Source organism: Haliotis rubra, unplaced genomic scaffold (genome assembly GCF_003918875.1).
Source record: "Haliotis rubra isolate DU_JTF1 unplaced genomic scaffold, ASM391887v1 Scf279, whole genome shotgun sequence".
In the NCBI taxonomy this organism is placed as follows: domain Eukaryota; kingdom Metazoa; phylum Mollusca; class Gastropoda; order Lepetellida; family Haliotidae; genus Haliotis; species Haliotis rubra.
Genome location: NW_025766880.1, coordinates 668,620 through 691,830, shown reverse-complemented (window position 1 = coordinate 691,830; position 23,211 = coordinate 668,620). Strand labels below are relative to the sequence as shown.

General features: G+C 38.7%; 2 protein-coding genes across 2 annotated transcripts in view; both read left to right on the top strand.

Moving 5' to 3' along the window:
• LOC124281050 (solute carrier organic anion transporter family member 2B1-like) overlaps nt 1-23,211 on the top strand; it is a 46,730-nt gene that overhangs the window by 5,715 nt on the left and 17,804 nt on the right. The gene's annotated exons all lie outside the window — the stretch shown is intronic.
• On the top strand, nt 4,291-16,352 carry LOC124281074 (solute carrier organic anion transporter family member 2A1-like). Its single transcript, XM_046717086.1, has 9 exons — nt 4,291-4,887; nt 6,901-6,987; nt 7,217-7,393; nt 10,601-10,765; nt 11,129-11,318; nt 12,202-12,325; nt 12,686-12,840; nt 15,076-15,140; nt 15,580-16,352. The coding sequence occupies exons 1-9, from the start codon at nt 4,308-4,310 to the stop codon at nt 15,873-15,875; spliced, it is 1,839 nt and encodes a 612-aa protein (XP_046573042.1). The 5' UTR covers nt 4,291-4,307; the 3' UTR covers nt 15,876-16,352.

Genomic DNA, 23,211 nt, shown 5'->3' with positions numbered 1-23,211 from the left:
GATGCTTCGAAATTTATAAAATTTATAATTTGCCAGTGCCAATTGTTTCAGACAAAATAGCTCAAAATAATATAGCAAATAAGGTAGCACAGTATCACTCAGACTCAACCATGATCGGCATCAATGTTAAGAAGACTAAATATTTGTTACTTGAAAACTCAGAAAAACGGGCATGTAGCGACCGGATGACATATTGCCATATTTTAAGTCAATCGTATGCTGGAAATTTTATTGAATTTTGTGTAATAGCTTTATTCACAAAGAATACTATAATGACGGTTAAAAGATACTTTCTGCTCGTTCAGTTTGATCTCACTAAAAAACAAGAAATCACAGTTTGCAAGTTATAATTTGTGAAACAATGACATAGGCACGTGGTAAGTACAAACGTTTGATTTTTAAAAGGGCTGATAACTTTTTGAACAGGTAATGGGCGACATGGGGTCAAGCTAGAAAATTCACTATCACTATAAGCGTGAACGGAAGTCTCTAATAGCGAGTATGTCAACCTCTGGCTAGAATATATGCAACACACGTCTTCTGAATGTTGCTGTGAGGCGTCTGATGACGTCAGCTGGGATACGCCTCCATTCTCCGACAAGGGCATGAGTCATTTGCTGTACAGTAACCGGTGGATTCTGTCTCCGTCAAATAACTCTATCAAGGTGGTTCAATAAGAGCTCGATTGGCAACATGTCAGCAGAGCGTGCAGGACGTTGACGTTGTTGGCTTCAAAGAAGTTCTGTACGACTCGAGCGACACGTGGGCGAGCATTGTCCTGCTGGAACAATATCCCCTGTGGCTGTTGTTAAAGAAACTGTCGGTCGAAGTACCTGGTCAATGTAACGTTGGGTCGTCAGATTACCGTTTATAACAATCAGTTCTGTCCTTTGGTCACCACATATGCCGCCCGATACCATGACACTGCATCCACCATACGGCTCCGATTGCTGGATGCAGCAGCGAGCTGTCCTTTCACCCACATTAACTCTGGCTCATCCATCGCCCCTCTTTATACAGAATCTGCTTTCGTTGGAAAACAGCTGCCAACGTCTGACTCTTGTCGCCCATTGGAACCTCAGACCACCATATCTGTCTGTCAGCAGCGTTCCTGACAGTCATTAGGCTCTGATACCATAGGCCCATAATCTCCTTGCCACTGTCCTTCGACTCACTGTGTGACCGAGTGCTGTTGACACTGATGACTTTACCGTCAGCACGCGGTTTCTCAGGTGTAATGTTCTCAGGTGGCGGTAATCCTGCGCAGTTGTCTACCGGGGTATGCCTGTCCAGGCCTGTCTGAGGTCTGACCAGTCTGTCGGTAATGCCGACGAAGGTTCCTGATGGTCACGATGGAGCAATTGAAGGTTCTTGCAACGTGACCCGTTGAAGCGCCCATTTGCAGCATTCCTATGGCCCTCTCTCGCTCTGCTGAAGTTAACCTCGGCATTGTAAAGTGTTTTTCTGCTGAAGTACGATCTGCTCTGTACTGTAAGGTCGTTTTATACCTTGCATGCACGTGCATTTTACCCTTACTTGCAAAACACGTGCAGTTTGCTGTTTTCAATGCAAAGTTGTCAAGAGGTGCGTTTGAGCGCTGCTGTTCGTCTGAATCGAACTCTTGTTGTTAATAATAAGAATAAGTCATCTACTATAGCGCACAGTATCCAAACACCAAGTGATTACTCGCGGCGCTTAATCAGAATCTGATTATTATTACCCCGTATAACCCAAGCTGCCTGTTAGGCGCTAGAAAGTTATAGTCACATGACTTTATCCAACCGGGTACCCATTTTCTGCTGGGTGAACAGAGGCAATTTTGAACAAACTTGCCTAAGGTGAGACCACATGTATCACATGTGCTTCGTTGTGGGGCAGGACTGAAGTCCTAGAAACTCGCAGGAGTCAAGCTGCAAAACACGGTCACCCATCCAAGGACTGTCCGAGCTTGACGTTGCTTAACTTCAACTGATTCGTGACCTGAGCTCTGTGCACAGGACCACACACCACCACGGTTGGCAATAACTATGGGGCAATATGCATTTGATTATATTTTCTTATGTTAATATCATGAAAGATTTTGCAACAGAAAGTTTATTTTGCCCATCAGTATAAGATCAAGACAAGATGTAGATGAGAGGTATATCCACGAATTATATTACCAAGGGTAAATTATATTGCTAATCAATAATGGTTCATGACCACGATAGACAGTTTTACAACTTTACTATTGTTTGTAGTTCGGGGACAATCAAACCTCGTATCGTAACAATCACACCCCCACTTGGTTTCATTCGGTTGAATGAGACTTGTTCAGCATCCAACGATCATTTGACACTTCTGCCGTCATACCAAAATGAGACTAAAGTATATGTTTTGAATGAACAATGGCTAAATAAGGCGGAATTCTTCCAATAAGTCCTTTATTAAATAAAGTTGACAGATTCTGCAAATTAAACAAATGTAGAAATAAATACACACTGCATTGATAACACAACAATAGTACAATAAATATTACACTTACAACCCTGGCCCTGATCCACAAATACACTTAGTCTACAATAATACCCATTAAATAATGGACTCTCCCAAAATGGAAATAACTCTTAAATGCAAATACACTACTGAAAATACATTGCAAATATCATTATCACTTCAAGTAAAACTATGTATCAATATCTTGAAAATATTTCTTATAGTTGTCTCAAATTATTGCTCAAAAGCACATGGCAAAATGTAACCCCTATGGAAATAATGAACTCTTCCATAAAATACACTGATGAAAATATGGAGAAATTAACCGAAAACACTTTCGTTATTCCTACATGACATTATAATACACTAAATACTTAACTGAATTACTCAATGAAACAATATATTTAGGCATGGGTAATGAAGTAAACAAATAATCTACCCTTTAGGTGTAATGGAATCTTCCGTGAAGCATGAATGAAAACAGTTTTCAAAAAGTACTTAAAATTACCTGTAATTATGACTATGTAGGAAATACTACTTTACAGTGCATTTAGAATATAAAGAAATGAATATATGCACCTGAAGAGTGAATTTTCCGCCTCTATACAAGAATACAGCTTCCATCAACCTGCAGTGCATCTCGGCACACCATGCGGTCTCTTCAGCGCAAACACAACACGAAAAGCTCGTTCAAAAAAGGGAGATAACTCCTACCCTACACTAGATAACCTACCGCTAACAGAAAATACTGATAAAACGAAAGTCTTGCATAATATTCTAAAAATGGTCACTTTTCAAAACAGTATATGTTAATGACTCCTGGTTAGGACTAGCTACGATCCCAAACATGTCAGACATTTTGCTTTGGCAACCGTTTCATTCAAGGATAAGAAATTCGACTAAACTTGAAATTCCTGAACACCTGAGAGCAGTGAAGTCAATTCCTATGACTCGACTTGTGGAAAAATTATCCACAATTAATACTTGGGAGGTAAAATTTGAAACTGGGAATTGGAAATTCATTTTGATAACTATAATTATCTGCCCACTGGACACAGCTAATAACACTGGATATATCTCAGGGTTTGAGGACAAACATCATGTTGTGTTGCTAAGACAGACTGATCAACTCTTGAACCAAATTGTTGTGATGATCATGTGATTATAACGTTATATATCGGTCTCGGACCAACCAGTAGTATCCAGTGACATAATCCACTAGTTGGGACAAACAACGTGTTTACAATGAAGACAATACCAAGACTGTGTACCTCTCGGCCATAAGGTTGTGACCGGTTGCCTGAGAATTGGCTATATAGATTCAAGGTGTTCAGTGGACAGACAGACATTGTCTCAGCGATTCCATGATTCTAACCTAATCATACTCAGTCATGAGTTTGATATGTCGTTGAATATAGTATGAATATACCTGTATCCTGTGTGGCTCATTAAAGAAGTTTTTCCCCTGGAGAATCGAGCAGTTTTGTTTTCAACTGAGAACTGATGACTGATCACCGGTCACTCTGTTACATAAACGAAGGGGCTTTCTTACGATAAGCGATTATTTACAGGTCATTATAGCCGACTGGGGTTAAACTGCATTCAATCTAAATTGTTTGTTTATCACAAAACTTGCCATCCGTCAAGAAGATAGTCATTCAATGGCACAGCTATATGTTATTTTCCCTGATAGCGCTAAGTCGATACGTAACGAAATTGTTTCGTTGATTTGTCTGTTTCCCAATAAGATCTCGTACAGGACATGTCCTTTCATCTGTTAATCCAGGCAGTAGATATTCAAGATGGTGTGCAGTCGCCTGAGTGTCAACACCATGGCTGAGTCTGGAGGATGTCGACGACGGTGTTTCAACAACATCCTCTGGTTTACTGCTGTCTTAGGTATGACGGCACTGTTGCTGGGGTCAGTCAAGCACTACACAACGTCACAGATCACAGCACTGGAGAAACAGTTTGGACTCAGCAGTACAAAAAGTGGCCTCCTTCTGAGCTGCAACGAAATCGGTTATCTTTCAGCTAGTTTCTTCTTCAGCCATTTTGGAGGAAGGCGTTTTATACCAAGGATCCTGTCCGGCGCAATGGTTTTGTATGGTATTGCTAGTTTAATGTGTGGTATGTTACATTTCATGGATCCTGTATCGCCCCCTTCTGTAGATGATCTTGCCTCCAACTATTCTTCTTCACAAAGAGTCAGGCTGTGTCAGGATTCCGTGCAGGAACATGAGAGATGTCCAGCCTCGAAGGACCAAGCCACTGACAAGGGACGGTGGATGTACAATGTGCTTGCCGTGCTTATTGCGTTACAAGGGGTTGGTAAATCCCCACGGTTTTCCCTGGGTCTACCGTACGTTGAAAATAATGCCCGCGACAAACAGCAGTCGAGTTTACTGACAGGTACGTTCTCAGGTTTTACATAATGTGAAGGGTTGAGCTTAGAAGATGAGTGTAAACATAAATATTTTGATTCATGATGCAATAGAGAAATTACATCATTCTTTGTAAAGTGGAAGTTTTTATGTAATTATCCAAATGAAACCTTTTGGTATCTGATTAGAAGACGCAGTGCATGTATAAAAAAAGTGTGTATGTAGATCGCGGATTTCAAAAGGTATCGCATGCGAGTGTAGAGGAAGACGTGCGTGTTTATTGGAAGTAGCGTGTGTAGTTGAAGTAGTGTGTGTAGTAGAAGTAGTGTGTGTAGTGGAAGTAGTGTGTGTAGCGGAAGTAATGTGTGTAGCGGAAGTAGTGTGTGTAGTGAAAAGAGTGTGTATAGTGGAAGTAGTGTGTAGTGAAAAGAGCGTGTGTAGCGGAAGGAGTGTGAAAGCAAAAGGATTGTGTGTAGCGAAAGGAGCCTGAAAAGTGAAAGCATTGTTAGTAGTGGAAGGAGTGTGTATAGGAAAAGGATTATGTGAAGGGGAATGAATGTGTATAGCAAAATGATTGTGTGTAGTAGAATGAGTGTTTATAGCAAAAGGATTGAGTGTGTATTGCCAAAGGATTATGTGTAGTTGAATGCGTACGTATAGGGAAATGGTTGTGTGTAGTGGAAAGAGCCTGAAAAGCGATAGGATTGTGTGTAGTGGAAGGGGTGCGAAAGGCAAAAGGATTGTGTTTAGTGAAAGGATTGTTTGTAGTGGAAGGTGCGCTGATAGCGAAAGGATTTTGTGTAGCGGAAGGAGTGTGAAAAGCGAAAGGATTGTGTGTAGCGGAAGGAGTGCAGATAGCGACAGGATTGTGTGCAGCGGAAGGAATGTGAAAGCACACCTTCCACTACGCACAATCTTTTTGCTTTTCACTCTCCTTCCACTTCAACAACCCTTTTGATTTCACACTCCTTCCGCTACACACAATCATTTTTGATTTTCTCACCCCTTTCACTACAAACAACCCTTTTGCTTTTGACACTCCTTCCGCTACACACAATCTTGTCGCTATCTGCACTCCTTCCGGTACACACAATCCTTTCACTTTTCACACTCCTTCCGCTACACAAAATCCTTTTTGCTTTTCTCACCCCTTTCACTACAAACAACCCTTTGCACTCCTTCCGCTACACACAATCATGTCGCTATCTGCACTCCTTCCGGTACACACAATCCTTTTTGCTTTTCTCACCCCTTTCACTACAAACAACCCTTTTGCTTTTGACTCTCCTTCTGCTACTCAAAATATTTTCGCTATAAGCACACCTTTCACTACAAATATACCTTTCCTTAGAAAGCAGCATATGTGTATGCCTTAATTAGTGAATAGTAATTCTATTCAATCTTTCTTTACGCAATTGTTTTACAAGGAATACCAACTCACGACTTCAAAGACAGATTTGGTATTCAGGGAACTTACCAACTTTTTGTCTTACATTATTCTTTACGCTATACGAGCACAACACGTTTTTTATGAAATATATACCAGTTGTATGGTTTGGTTTCAAGAGTCCCAGTTAGACAGCCATCACCCCCAGTGGATAGGGGCATGGTGGATCGGGTACCTGATCATTGGATGTGCAGCCCTCTTTCTTGCTGTACCCTTAGGCTGCTTTCCAAGGAAAGGATTGTTTGTAGTGGAAGGTGTGAGAAAAGCGAAAGGATTGTTTATAGTGGAAGGTGAGCTTATAGCGAAAGTATTGTGTGTAGCAGCAGGAGTGTGAAAATGCGAAAGGATTGTGTGTAGCAGAAGGGAGGTAAAAAATGAAAGGATTGCGTGTAGTGGAAGGAATGCTTATAGCGAAATGATTGTGTGTAGGGAAGGAGGGCAAAAGAGAAAGGATTGTGTGATGCGGAAGGAATTCTTATAGCGAAGGTTTTGTGTGTAGCGGAAGGAGAGTGTGCAGCGGAACGATTGTGGGTACGGTAAGGAGTGCGTGCAGTGTACAGCTAATGTAATTCGTTTGTATTCGTGGTCTTGTAGGCATCATTATGGCGATAGCTTTCCTTGGACCAGCTGTTGCGCTCGGTCTTGGTGGATGGATCAGTGACGTTCCCTTTGATCTAAGCGGTTGGTTATGTGCTTGCAATAATTAATGAATAGTAACTCCATTCAATCTTTCTTTACAAAAATGTTTTACAAGGAATACCATCTCACGACTTTTTATTCAAATAAGGATTTGCATTCAGGGAACTTACCAACTTTTTGTCTTACATTATTGGAATCTATGTTCTTTACGCCATACGAGCACAGCACGTTTTTTATGAAACATTTACCAGTTGTAAGGTTTGGTTTCAAGAGTCCCAGTTAGACAGCCATCACCCCCAGTGGATAAGTGCATGGTGGATCGGGTACCTGATCTTCGGATGTGCAGCCCTCGTTCTTGCTGTACCCTTAGGCTGCTTTCCAAGGCACATGAAGAAATCAACGGTTAAAGATATCCACATGGCCAAGTCACTGAAAAAGGATATAGTGGGTGAGTCTCTGCTGCACCTTCTCTCTTGGTATGAAAAGTACCAGACGCCATGGTGTGGTACCTTGTAACATGTTTGTAATTACCCTTTTACAATTTTTAGCTGTAAGGTTGTGCACTCTTCACAAAAAGAAACGCATAGGTGATTTTGAGAATATTGGACTCATGTAACTGCGGCAAAATCAATACAAATATACTATTTCTTTCGCCAAAGCGTCACCAAGAAAATATGGAAAGCAAAATAATAATAAATAATAATAATAATTGGCTTGTATAGCGCCTAGTTTCCATCATAGATGCTCAACGGCGCTGCATACATCGTTAAGAACACAATAAGTGAGAAAAAAATTCTATTCAGAAGCCATCTTGAAGAAGTAGGTTTTGAGCAAGTTCTTGAATTTTGAATGGGACTCAGTTCGTCTGAGGGTGACTGGAAGATTATTCCACAGAGCTGGTGCTGCTACAGAAAAGGCTCTATCACCCATTGATGTTTTAGTGCTTGGCTGTGTTAGTCTTAACGTATCTTTTGATCTAAGAGCTCTGGTGGGAACATGCAGATGTACAAGCTGGCGAAGGTAGTCACAGGACTGGTCATCGTAGAGGCAGTTATGAGTCAGTAGCAGAATCTTGAAGTAGATCCTGTACTTTACTGGAAGCCAGTGAAGGGATTTCAGAACTGGCGATATATGGTCATAGCTATGGGTTCGAGAGACCACACGAGCTGCTGCGTTTTGAATTTTCTGCAATTTAGAAAGTGTTGAAGATGCCGTGTTGCAAAAGAATGAGTTGCAATAGTCAAGCTTTGAGATTACAAGTGTTTGCATTAGGAGCTTTGTTGTCTCAGTGTCTAGGAAGTTGCGGATCTTGCCGATGTTGTAGATGTGAAAGAAACATGACTTGCAGAGGGACTTGACATATTCATCTAGGGACATGTTGGACTGGAAGATGATTCCCAGATTTCTGGCTGAGTTTGAGGTCTTCACATCCTCAGTTCCTATCTTGAGTGTGATTTCTGGTGGCATCTTCTGCAGCTGTTGTCGTGAGCCTATGGCAAGGAACTCAGTCTTGCTGTCGTTCAACTTCAAATAGTTGACAGCCATCCATTCCCGGATATCCATTATGCAGCGTTCGATCTTATGAACTCCTTGTGAAACTTCTGATGGTTTGATGGAAATATACAACTGATTGTCGTCAGCGTAGAGATGGAATTTTAGGGAATGACTTCTCACGATGTCTCCAATTGGTAGAATGTACAAGCTGAAGAGAAGGGGTCCCAGAACAGAACACTGTGGCACTCCATAGCGAACCAATGATGGTATTGAGATTTTGTCACCGATCTTTACTGACTCTGTCCGAGAAGAAAGATACGAATTTACCCACTGCAGTGCCGTTCCTGTGAGTCCAATGCTGGTCTCTAGCCGCCTGAAGAGGATACAGTGATCGATGGTATCGAAAGCCGCTGATAAGTCCAGGAGAATAAGAAGAGTAACTTGCTGATGGTCCATTGCAGTCATGATATCGTTGTGAATGTACACACGTGCAATTAGGAGGAAAAGCATGCGGTATTGGTCACTTATAGTGAACGTTGAGTTTTACTTTGTTATTCGTTTTGACCTGGAAAAGAGGAAATCATCATGCCACGACGGAGTGCCGCCAATCGAAACATCGCCTTGAAGCGCCTTGAAGCCGGGGGGTTCGCAGTCTCCAATTGACGATTTCTTCTATAGTGGAGAGATTGAAGACAGCGTGTCTACCGTCGGAGATATGAACGATTTGCCCCTACTTCGACCAGTCGGCAGATCCGGTGTTGGAAGTGTCATGGTGTGGGGTGCGATATCCAGCACACAAATATTTGATTTAGTGGTGGTTCGGGAAATTTGACGGCAAATCGGTACATCAATTAAGTCCGTGTATGCCACATGCTTCCGACTATTGACCGGTTTTGACCGACAAAGGGATTTGTTCCAGCATGACAATGCTACTTCACATACAGCACGCGTCACTGTCCGCTACCGTGACAATTTTAAAGTCAATGTCTTGCCATGGCCGATCACCAGATCTGAGTGAGTGAGTGAGTTAATATTTAACGTCAAATCGGCAATAACTCAGCCATATCGTGGCAAAAACAATTTATACAATAAAAAGTGAAAACATTTTGAAGATTAAAACCTGTCGACGATGGACAGTAAAAATACTAGAAAATCACAGATATGAATATAAAACTAGCGAGCAAAGCTAAAACATTCCAATTAAAAAAGACAATACAATATAAAACACGGGCTATAGATCCCCAACAACTGAAGGTAGATCACCATACTAGGAACCATGGGGACTTACATTACTTTTGCTACCTGCATGGAGCCTAGCTGGATTTACACCATCCCTTCAGCCGCTGGCGATTGTAGGATAATTAAGCCTAAATTTAAAAGAACAAAAATACTACGTTTAAAAACTTGGTACGAGAAAATTTCACTTTGAAAGTTTTGGGGACTTACGTACCCTCTGAGGAGGACAATAATCTTACGCTACTCACCAGATCTGAACCCAACAGAACACATATAGGATATACTCGATCGACGTGTACGTCAACGTCAACACACGCCTCTGACACTTCCACAACTGGTCATCGCATTGCAGGTGGGGACGAATTCCGCAAGAGAGACTTATCCAGTCTGTCCCGAGACGTGGCCGAGCAGGAATTGCTGCCAATGATGGTCATACAAAGTACTGACTTTGACGCCATCTTGTGCACTCAAGTAAACAGAAACATAACTATATTGGTGGCTGTTGTATTGGCGAACTCTTTGTCAATAGATGTGTGAATTTTTCACCATTGTAATTACATGAAATAATTGCTTTTAATCAATTCTTCTAAAATGGCTTATGCGTTTCTTCTTTTTTGAAAGTGTTTTAAAGGGGTGCTATAGGGTAAAAAAATGGAAACATGTCTACGACACTAAGAGGATACTTTCCTTGTGGTTACTTGTGGTTATACATGGGACTTTCACTGACTGTTTGATCCAACACATAGCAATGCTGCAATTTTCGGTATGTGATATCTGTTACCTATCATCTCTCCGCATCAATCGGTCTCTTTTGGTTATCTGACATGCCCTTTTATGGAAACGCCACACAAAAAGATCCATTCTAAAGTTGGTATCTAAAATTTGTCTTGTTCTATTAACCGAATTATTTCTGTTGTTCCCGCAGACTTGCCAAGGTCAATATTGCGGATATTGAAGAACCCAGTAGTCGCCTGTCTTCTCTTTGGGAACGGCAGTGCTTTGTTTTTTGTTGGAGGCTATTTCAGCTTTGCTCCAAAATACATCGAGACCCAGTTTGCGAAGACGGCAGCTGAGGCGAACTTCATATTGGGTAAGGAGCAACGACAGTTTTATTGACCTTATGTTTTAACGTGTGCATCGGTAGGACGCAGTTTAGTTACATTCAGACTGGCATGTCCTACCTCCAGAGGAAAGTTGTACATTGAACATGTCCTATATCATGAAAACATATTTCTCTAAGCTTCAAATGCAAGCCGTGTAAACTGATACATACATGTAAATAGGGGATCTAACATATTGTTTTCGGTTTAAAATAGATGGATTCTTTATCTGTAAACCTGAAGGACACACATTTAAGGTATATGAACAGGGTTACATGATTGTTTAAAAGTGGAAACTAAATTACATTCACTTTTCATCTAAGTTCACATTTCCATACCTGAATGTGTTGAAGGTATTCTAGAACTGATGTGGGCGTTAGTGGGCACCCTTCTTGGAGGCATAATCACCAGCAGATTCCGGCTTACCAGCACTGGATGCATGAAGCTCACGACCATACTGGTATTTAGTGCAACTGTCCTCTGCTCTCTAACGCTGGTTTTTGGTTGCGACGATCAGAACATCAAAGGTCTAGGTGACAGCAGGTAAGAGGTAGTTATTACATATGGGGAGGGTTAGGTGACAGAGATGAGTGTCTGGGCCCACATAAACAAAACATATAGTTTCTTGGTGAAAAGCAGGTAGGTGCCAGTTGTTAGAACCAGAACATTGAGAGTTTGAAATTCTTTATTTATTACGCACTGTATGTCATCGACATTGTAAATTAAGATAGTCAGGTTCATAGATTACATAAAAGAGCATCTGAAATTTATGGCATGGAATATAAGTTGTGAAAGTTTCTTCGCAGATTCTTCATGTTAAGCCTATTCAGTGTCATATTTTCTTTGGATGTCTTTATGTTCACAATTGGTGTTCCTTTTCGATGTAACTCTGCTACCGGGATACAGAGAACCAGGTTACAGAGTCTTTAGTCTCTCTTTACATATTGATATCTGACCATTTCAGTTTGGAGCGTATTAGAACCACAACGGTAGCGGGAGAGTGCATTGCGAGATTTATCAATATAAATATTTGGAAGAAATTCGATTTGAACGAGGAAGAGTATTATTAACAATTTCTGAATGCCACTGAATGAATCTTGATACATATTCAAATACATACAGGTTCGGATACGAAATTGCTTGTTTTTTCCCAATATAGCCCATACAAATTAATAAACGGTACCTTTGGTCTTTGAGATCCAATTCATCTTGCAGTTTACAGCTTATTTAAACGAACGATCATAGTTCTTTCGTCTTTAACTACTATCAGGCAAATATATTACCTTACTCTAATAAGTGATATGATGGGCTGAATACAGCATACACTTAAATCTTCGGAATGTATGCTGAAATATATTCTGAATTTTGTTTTCAAGATCATGAAACGTATACATAAATACGCCTGCAGTAAATAATTCTGTTTCAGATATTCCATGGTAAACGACACTGTTTGCAACTGTGGTGCAACGGAGTACATGCCACTGTGTGGAGTTGATGGAGTGACGTATATCAATCCCTGTATGGCTGGATGCAAGTCTCAGAACGGTACCGTAAGTATCTCACTCCCTGCAAGCATGGATCCATGCATGTCAGGACGCCAGTCTCAGAACGGTACAGTACGTATCTCACTCCCTGTGAGGTTCTCTGTATGTCAGGATGCCAGTTTCAGAATGGTATAGTAAGTATACATCCCTGTGTGGATGCCAGTATGAAAACTGCACTGTGGGTATCTCTTAGTAGAGCGACATGTCACCTTAGATATGCACCGAGAGGGACTAAAATTGGTATCTTATTCCATCAGTGTCATTGAATTATTCACAGTTAAATACAGATAATGTCCCGGTGTCTTTCGGTATAGTTTTTCATTTATAAGTATTTGATATCTGTGTTGTATGCTGGTCTTATTTCAGACATACATGGGGTGCAGCGAGATTCCTGGTAACGAAGGCACAGTGGGCAAATGTCCATTTGATTGTCCCTACCTGTATCCCTACGTCATCGTTGACCTTATGTCCGGCCTGTCGGCGACAATTTCCTTAGTCCCTGTGATGCTGACACTAATGAGGTAGATGCTTTTAACACAAACACACACGCACATACGCACAGACACACCTGTTTGCGAGACCGTTAATCAATTTTTTCAAGAATACATATGACATCAGATAAATATAAAGCGATTTAGTTCCAATATAGTTAAGTAAATTAGTCCCCATCCCTACATTGTTTCTTTTTATATTACAGGAATCATAATAAAAACTATTATACTTTATCTGGGCACCTTGGACACAAAACATGGATAGGGAACACAATGTGTTCATCTATGTCTAGAAACGCACAGAGAATTACTATAGCTTTAGCTTAAGCTGGTATGTAGCCTTTATAGATATTTATGTTCACTCAAGCTGGAAAGCACCACCACATTAATGTATTCACGGATACGTTCCTCTTTGCACAGTTAGAGACAGCTGCTGCTGATTACCATGACATGGTACCTAACTGTTCAGGGAGAAACACACGAGTGAATGTCATTGATTCTTTGTTATCCGATGTATCCTGTCAGAAACACAATAACTTACCAACCAGTTAAACGTTTGTTTAACGTGCTATCTAACAACAGTTGTTGCGTGTAACTGGATTTAATACTTTAAGCATGTTGAGTCCAAAGGATTTGTTTTCAAGTAATATGGACACGTGAAAAAGAAGAGAACAAATTCCTTTCCTTTCGATGTGAGTGGGTGTAAACTGAATGATTCACATCTTAACGTTTAACTAACAAGCATGTACATGATGTACAATCCAAATGTGCGATCGTGTGTTCTTTCAACAAACGTCTTAATGTCATATAACATAAACCACGTTTCTTAAATTATATCATAAGTTATCTTACACATCACTTGAGAGACTAAAACATTCAATGTGTCTTTTATAATCAAAGAGTTGGCAGTGACAACTGGGCACTGTTAACTGCTCGGATTTCTTTATACATCTGCTACCGATTGACTGCTGAGCATGCAAATGACGCAAGTTCTGAACTGAAGTGTGGTACGTCAATTTCAGATCTGATGTTTGGTTCAGAAGTGAAGTATGTTATTTCAATCCTTACTGAAGAATGGTACCTCAATATCATTCTGACATGTCATGTGCTTTTTCACAAAGACCTTCTTTTTCAATTTCGGAACTGAAGTAAGGTACTTCAATTTCGGAACTAAAGTTTGGTCCCTCAATTTCAGAACTGAAGTATGGTACTTCAATTCAGTACGTCAATTTCGGAACTGAAGTATGGTACCTCAGCTTCAGAAATGAAGTAGGGTACGTCAATCTCGAAACTTTGTAAGGTACTTTAATTTCTGAACTGAAGTATGGTACTTCAATTTCACAAAGTCCTTCTTCAGAACCTCATTCACACATCCAATACAGGACGCCATCAGCTCCCGCAAATTCTATTAACAAGAATAAACCCAACAATTCTGTATAGAATAATAAACTCGAGGGCTCCATTTTGTTCTGACAATGGAGAATTCTTGGCTTTCGAAACTCCATGCAGAACACATGCCTTTGAACTGTCTTACAGATTTGTGCAGAGGGACTAAAGGGTATACAATGAGGATGAACAAGTGTTGGCCACCTCTACATTGATTTGCAGACTCTTCTGGTGTATTTATTTTGCTATCCATTCCCATTAGATCTTCGTTGCAGCTGTTTGTTCAACCGGATGCAACATCAAGCACATCGAGTGGTATACTTTTACAGGACAGTCTCGAAAACAAATAATCCAGTAGTGTTTTAAGTCATTCAAAGACGAAGGTTTGTTTGAATTCTTGAAGTATTTTTGGATAAATATAAACTTTGTCTTTAATGAGTGAGTATACTTGGCCTTTGTTGAATGGGCCTGGGAATTTCAGTGAACATGGCTACACTTGGACCAATAGAAGACATGATCAGAAGCTAGCTCTGACTTCCTGTCACCAGACACATAAGCAGCTTTCCCACGTTCAACAGCTAAGATTGTATTTCAAGGTTCCAATCGCAGCAAAGTTTGAAATAACTTAATGCTTAACTGCACATTCCTTCATGTTTCAACAAAGCTGCAGAATATGTCAAATTGTGACTACCCCAGTGAATGCAAGCAGGTGGAAATTTCATAGGCAAGGGAAATGTGTTTGTGCCATATATTTACAAGAAGATATTTTGTCGACACGATTCGGGAAGGAATAGTTTCCCTGATGTCCTTTTTAATTAACAATATATTTGATAATTTAATTACGTTGACTGATAATTTGCTTATTTGATTCCTATAAAGAACAGTGCACCCGAGGGACAAATCCATGGCTGTGGCTATATCGTCTTTCCTAAGTAGTTTTGTCGGTAAGTAAAAGAAAGGTATAAGGGGGCTGCTCGTGTTTGCTTGTATTTGACTACCACGGAGCTAGATCTTACTCCATCGACCCCACGATGAAAGAGGTGGAAGAGACTTAAATCCTCGGATTACCCTTACATACTCGTAATGACAGTTTATACACGTGAATTTAAACAATGCCACTCCAAGCTGTAACAAATGCTACCACTTAAGCATCCTTCTTTTTGTATTGTAATTATTTGTGTCATGTAGATTCCATTTAAACATATAAGAAATGAAAATCCAAATATATATGCTTAATCTTGGACAGACTGTAAATCAAATTGACACATTATATGTACGTATATATAGCAACTTGTAAGGTTAACTGGAAAGTGAATTGGAATGTATAGAAAGTGGAGAGTGTATATTCTGGTGTCACTTATGATAGTTTATTCTATTCCCCAGGTTATCTTCCAGCACCTATCGTTTATGGAAAGGCCATTGACACCACGTGCACTCTCTGGGAAACAAGGTGTGGTGAGGTCGGCGCATGCGCAGTGTATAATCTCCCAAGCCTACGACACCATGTGAAAGGGATGGACACGGGATTTCAAATTCTATCGTCAGCTGGCTTCTTTGCAGCTTTCCTTTTACTAAAAAATGGGGTCGTTGAGGAATATTCCGATTCAGATGCACCACAAACCCAACCTGAAGAATCAGAAGATACTGAGAAATGTGATGTTCAGCTTACACAGTTTTAAAGCTCCTTCAAGATGGAAACGGAACTGTGTTCGTATGGGACGTATATAGAATGAATATGTTGATTAATCCAATAACTAAAAAATGGACCAAATACAAAGAAAACAGTATTCCTGTATACTGTATAAATATAACACTCTTCAGCTACATAGGTTAAAACATCAAGTCACTCTTTAAGGATATTCTTAAAGGAGAGAATATACGTAGTAGTCATTAATGTAATATATAATGTCAACGTGTGTCTTTCTTGTTAAAGCACAGTTTCCATTACTGGGTTCAATGGCTCATCATCATTGGTCTATTCCGTTATTTTTCTGTCAAAAATTAAGTTGTAGGACTAAGTTCAATTTTCCTTGACTGCACACACGCCTGTTCTCTAACCCAGCGGGAAAAGTACACAGTGGTACAACTTCTTTTAGTGGCATGCTTAGAAGTTGGTGAATCAGACAAACAAGGACGAACTTCTTTATTCGGATGATGCGATGTTTCGATACAGATTCTTGTATCATTGTCAAGAAAGTATGAGTCACGTAAAACACAGGGTGTTATATATATAGTAGTCATTAATATATATATATATATATGGTCTGTGGACTATCTTTTCACATTTTCCGTATCCATACGCTTTTCGATGACTTATAGACAAATGAACATGTGAAATTATGTTGATATTTTATGAATTCATGACAAAAGAGCTTTGGTCAGATGTAGCATAAAAAACAACTCGTTCCCATACCTGCTCTGCATTAGGTCCTTGGTGAAATAAATCGTCCTGCAACTCACTAAAGAAATTGAAATATTCCACGCGGGACATAAACTTGATTAGAAATAGGAACGAGTTTAATACTTTATCATTGTATTTCAAATAGAATGGGATAGAAGTGAACGACAGGTTCTCCTGTTTTTCATTGCGAGATTAACCATATGTAGTGTCCCATGCCAACATGCCTATAACAGGTCGAAAAATACCACCAACTAGGATCAGATTTTGTTTTTCAAGATTAATCAGTGCTACAATTTATATATATTAGAAGCAATATCGCACTTTTGCAAGTACAAACAGCACCAAATATATATAAACAAGATTCATATGTCTACAGCCAAGAACACATGTATATGGATTGTATTTCTGAGTGAGGCAAGTATTTAGTCACAGATACAATGTTCCTACAAACAAGGAACGTTACTCCAAACCAATGGCAATGGGTTACACAAATCCAAACGATTTCTTATAGACTTTTATAGTGACGCTATATATTGTTTTAATTCACTGAGCCCTCAGCAGCAGATACATGCACATGTGTGCACAGTGATCAGCTTACCCAGTTCCTTTTCCGAGTACAGGAAGCTCGTCACTCGCTTGGAATATTCCGTGGAGACATTCAGCATACGTCATCATTTTGAAAAAGATAGCACTAAATGTTGCTAAATGGTCCATTTCAATTACTGGATGCGTGTAAAAAACAATGTTACACTTAATCATCCAATCATAGCAGCTAGATGATGCAATCTGTAATGAAAACTCCCTTCGAAAACTGCTCGTTAAATGATTTTACTTTGGTGTAGTAGATTGTAGTGATTTATACATGTACAGGACACGTGTACACACACAAGTATATACTGATTGGATGCACTGACTATGCTAAAAGAGTTAAATGGTGTATATTTCATTATGTATTTCTGCATTAATAAAGATTTTATGGACACATTATTTCACACATACTATGGTAATAAATTCATATCTTTTTTAAAAGACGAGGGTGATGGATCAATTTCATGCATGTCAGACGCTGCCTAGATCATACCAACCAGACATATATTTTCAACGATGAAAACATGAACAATTCATTAACCTTTAAAACCAGTAAAGATACATATTTCAGATTTATTAATGGTCTGTTGTTTGCCTTTGTCTGACATCATGAAATCCCAGCAGAGTAAGCTACATTCATGGAATATCGTTTTGACACTTATGACATGGTGTGATGGAGACTGTTTAAGGTTTGCTTGTATAATCAAACACTCAAATGAATCTCAGTGTTTGGTAAATCATCGTGGGAAGGCTAAGAGAAATGTCTGTGAATTCCAAAAATAAATAGTTTTATCAACCTTGATATAAGCTTGTCACATCAGTCCACATGGATAGGAATGAACGTTGGACAGAAAGCATGCAATTCAGGCCAGAAAAATGTGGTCACATGTAGCAGCTTATATGACATATGTGGGTCTGGATAATGATTGTTACTTAAAAGTATATCACAGACTGTTGGAATATGGCCAGCAGTCTGAATCACCGACTCATGAACCATACCACCTGTTCAAGTCGAGGAAGGGGCGGTGGAGTAGCCTAGTGGTTAAAGCGTTCGCTCGTCATGCTGAGGACCCGGATTCGATTCCCACATGGGTACAATGTGTGAAGCCCATTTCTGGTGTCCCCCGCCGTGATATTGCTGGAATATTGCTAAAGCGGCGTAAAACTAAACTCACTCACTCAAGTTGAGGAAGGAAAATGACCACTCCCTCAAAATAAATTACACCTCAGTCTATAATCAAGCTAAGACTAACACTCCTTTATAAAAAGTACTGACAGTTTTTTTTTTTAGGTGGATACACTAGCCGATGTCACGCATGTGGTTGTTTAAAGCGAAAAAACAGCCAAAATTCTACGATTAAAATAGCTTGGTAGAGCTAAATTGATTTTTAAAGCTTTGGGACTTACATGTACATGTACCCTCTCTGGAGGACAATATGTTTACAATTCTTTAACCCCATTCGAGGTTACAGCCATTTATTCTACCGTTAATAAAATATCATTTATCTATTCACAAAACATATTAATCAAAATTTAACAAACAATTCTATCACTTTTAAAAACTGAAATATAAGTGATAATTAATAACAATTAACATTAGTAAAAAGGTCCTTAACTGTTTTGACATTGAAATATTTATTCCTTGTGTTAAAGGCAAAAAGTATAAATTTCAATAATTTGACAAATATATTGTCTGTCCTTACAAAATGCGATAATATATATATATATTCACAATAAGCAGTGTTTGAACATACCGGCTAAAAAGGTGTTTCTCTGCAATGATTCATGGGTTGATATAGTAGCATTATGTAGACATTAAACACAATTGTTACACAAAATAATACAATCACACCGGCACCGAAGGCTACTTGCCTTCTGACATTGTTATATAACTGGAAACGATGAGCCTCATCATGGACCGTGACAGTTATTGCACTCAAATTTATCTCTCCAATGTTTTTGTTTGCGAAACCTATGAACTGATATATTAAGGGTATTTCGAGATTTTCAGAAGGTTGCGTTTGTCAGTACCGTCGTCGGAGTTTTCTCTTGGCTTCCTTTCATTGCAAGTAGAATTCTCTATCTCGCATGTTGTGTATGTCATTGAAAATATAATGACTAACTGCGGAGTTGTCTAATAGCTTGGTTTAATGACCATGTGGACCACAACGTGTGATCTGCAACAACGAAATGCAGAAAATAAATACATTTTTACATAATCCCTTTGATACATACACAACTTCTGAATATTGCATTATTATATCCGACAAATATCTCCTCTGAAACCTGATTCCCCGTTTTAATAATGGATTCTCCCATGTGGGAACAATGCTCTTGAAATTGTAAATATATAATACAATGCATGCCACTTATGCCCTGACTATATGAGGAGAAAGTATAATAAGATTAATGTAATGACTAACCACTTCAATATGCCTAAATAGCAACTAACAAGAAAAACTATTGTGAAAACACAGATTATTGTGTACAAAGTAGTTATTTAAAGACTGAAACCTCTCAAATAGGAAACAGTCATTGCAATTACAAACACTGCCTAACCATATCGCAAGCAACCAACATAATACTCTATCTTCGACATATAATGGTAGCTTCCAAAGAGTGAATGTCAAGCTTTTTGGAAATTGAAATGCAATTTTCAATAATTTGCTATCATTAATGAAATATTACTCATTAAAAGATATTACAAACATTCTCTTGCGTAAAGTAAAATTCCTCCTCGAGAAACGTGTTGGGCTAAAAAAATACTTCCCTCTCTACTGACATGTACTGTATTGGTTTGAGGTACCATCGCTCCAACCTTATAATCAGGCTGACTTTTTTCTCAGGTGAAATTCCTCTCTCTTTTTACACTTGGTATATTTAAAATAGGTTTCAGACAATGATACTTAGTCTCTTTGTATTTTGGCAATTCCAAATGACCAATGAACATAGCTGTAGCAAACTAGGAGCAATGTGACTCTGTGGCTAATCCAAAGTAACTGTCCCACTTTAATGCAGAAATAGAGTTTTCTATAAATCTCTCATTTAAAAACATTCTGTGTTTTTACTGATCAAACAACGTTAATAAACTGATATAATTCTACAGGTAGTTGAGTACACTTGTACTAGTTCAGTGCATAATTCCGAGCTGCAGAATCGGAAAATCCGATTTCCTACACGTATGTTACTATTTTAAGGAGGGAATCCCCCGACACGTCAGGTGACGTGATTCAAAATGACGCCGCTGACATGCGAGTGATCGACTGTGAAGTTTGATGTCTTGCAAATATTAACCTCTTGATATTTTGATAACGAAAATAGGGCGCACTTGCAGGTATAAGTACAAGAAGTCATTCATATAAGACTAGTATTTTTACTGGTCATCGTCAACAGATTTTTAATTTCTAAATTTATTTATGTATACTATGATAATTGATTGTTCTCGTCACGGTATGGCTGAAATATTACCGATGTGACGATTAATATTACCTCACTCACCCACTCATTGCCAAGTGGGTGTTTTCGACTAGCATTCACCCACGTTTCATCCAGAAAACAGGTTCGAAACCTTCATTACGTTTTTGCCTAGTTACTCGCAAGCAGCTATTTCGTAAGCGAATAATGTCGGATCTTTCACAGTGAACACATCTATTCTCAACGGTAATCTCACAAATAAGGGAACCCAAATTTTGTGTAGCAATAGCCATAACTGATGTTTGGATGTGACAAGGGAATATCTGTTCTCCATGTGCTTTTTCAAAACACACAAAGAAAGGAATTTATTTCACCATATAACCTCCTGATAGTTTTCTTTTTTTAAATGAATCAAGCTTTACTCATTCATTCTCCACTAAAAGGCGCCAATATCATAATTTTGTGTCTCTCTATCGTTTCAATCTTTAACTAGTCATATAATCAGCATGAGCCAGTTTATTGTCTTACATGCCGTCGATTGGCTCTGTGTAAAATATGTCTTTCCTCCTAAAGAATTTCTAACAGTGACAACAAATTATGCTCTCGCCACACAGGCGAACAGATACGTCACTGCTACTACAAAAATACTGTGTGTTTAGGTGTAACTGTTTGTTGTTAATGTAAACTATTTTTCAAGGATGTCTAAGGCCTGCAGAATAGCGTAAGATAAAAATTTGCTTTACCAATGTTGTGTACAAAAAAACAACATTTTTGTGTGTGTTTTCAGTTGGATTGTGACAGGTACGCGAGATTTTGAACACATACGTTACCAGGGAACCTAGAATTAATCGAAACGTAACTTCTTCACTGCCGTATAACACACACACATGCAACACCCTCACCTTACTTAGTCTGAAAATTGCTGATTACAGTTTACACCTGTCTTAAACGAAGCCAGAAACGCTTTTGCCAAACAATTACGTTACCAACAGATACGTTACTCGTTTCTGTATATGTACAAATATTTAATTTCCCGCTGAAATTACATTTAAATCGCGCGTTATTTGCACAGTCGGTGTGAGTTCTGTCATTTGACACGTTACCAGCTAAACACGTACACAGGAAGAAGATTTTTATAGCTTATCAAGATATGTGTAGGTCGAAAATAGGTAATTAACAACATATGATGGTCATCACAGTTCCTTTCTGGCTTATTGGGTGCTCTTTGACTTTTAGTTTAGCATGGATGTTTGCAGATTAAATAGAAATGATAAAAAATATGTTTACTTATCATTCTGCTAGTAACGTATCTGATTTTCAAAGTAACGTATTTGTTTATTGAGCTCATGTATCTGAATCACGTTTTTCTGTGCATCAGTATAAAAAGAGAATGGTATATCGTTGAGGTAGCTGTTTTTGTTTGTCGTGATTTGTCAATCACCGGGACTGAAACATTGACTGTTTTTGGAACAGATACGTTACTGCATATTTGTCTGTGAAATGAGACACATGCTGATTGATTTGTGACAATAAAAATATCATTTGTTCAGTTAATTGACAACACCATTTAGTGTTGTTTCAATGGTTGATCTGCTATCAAAGAACTAAGCTAGTAACATATACATCACATAGGAAGATGCTTTCTTCAGCGAACATATCCTCAAGTCCTCAATTTATCTGAAAACATTGACTGCTATGTTAAAGCTTACATGCAACGCAAAACACAACTTTGCAGATTCTGATACCTTTCGGTATGGACTTACAGTAACAAATTATCAAAAATGCAATTTCAACTTATAATGGGAAAAAAATCCCGCGAAATTGGAGTTCAAACGATTTACTTAAAAATCCCAGCTGGGGTGAAAAGTGGTTTCAACAGCTGTGCTGCGCTGCGCACATAGCGCATGCGCTGTGAATAGGTTCGCGAGCGCCCAACATCTCTATACACACACTAGCCCAGCGGATAAGTGATCAAATTGTGCACTTTGTGTTACAAGCATGAAATTTGACATGATTGTAGCTTATACCCTTCTTATTAAATAAAGATCGAGAGGCCTTGTAGATTTTATATATTTTTCATAATTTGTGGGAAAAAAGTGAAAAAAAATAATTCTTTCTACTATTTTCGTCATAAGTTCTTTTCAAATTTTCAAATTTTCATAAGCCATATATCAAATTGTAGGAAATTCATTGCTGATCATTTCCCAACTATACATGTCTATATCTTTAACGCTTAGGTCTACGGAAGTCAATTTATACCATGAGTACCCGAAAATGGAAAAGTTGGCAGCCATTTTGAAAAATGGCCGCCATACTATAAAATAAGTATGAGATCATCCCATGATCTAATATATTTTTATCATTTCTTTGCAAATTCAAGACGAGAAGTCTTGTAAATTTGGGCCATTTTTCTTTCTTTTTTGGGGAAATTGGGAGAAAATTGAATGTTATTTTTACTCAATTTTAAATCCTCATAAAGTATGTATCTAGCATATTGTAGAACAGATGAAAGTTTATTTGAAGGAATATATCATTAGATTTATTTACGTGTGTAATGTAATGTGTATGAGCTTGGTTGGCTATATATCACCTATAAAAACATATCAAACTCA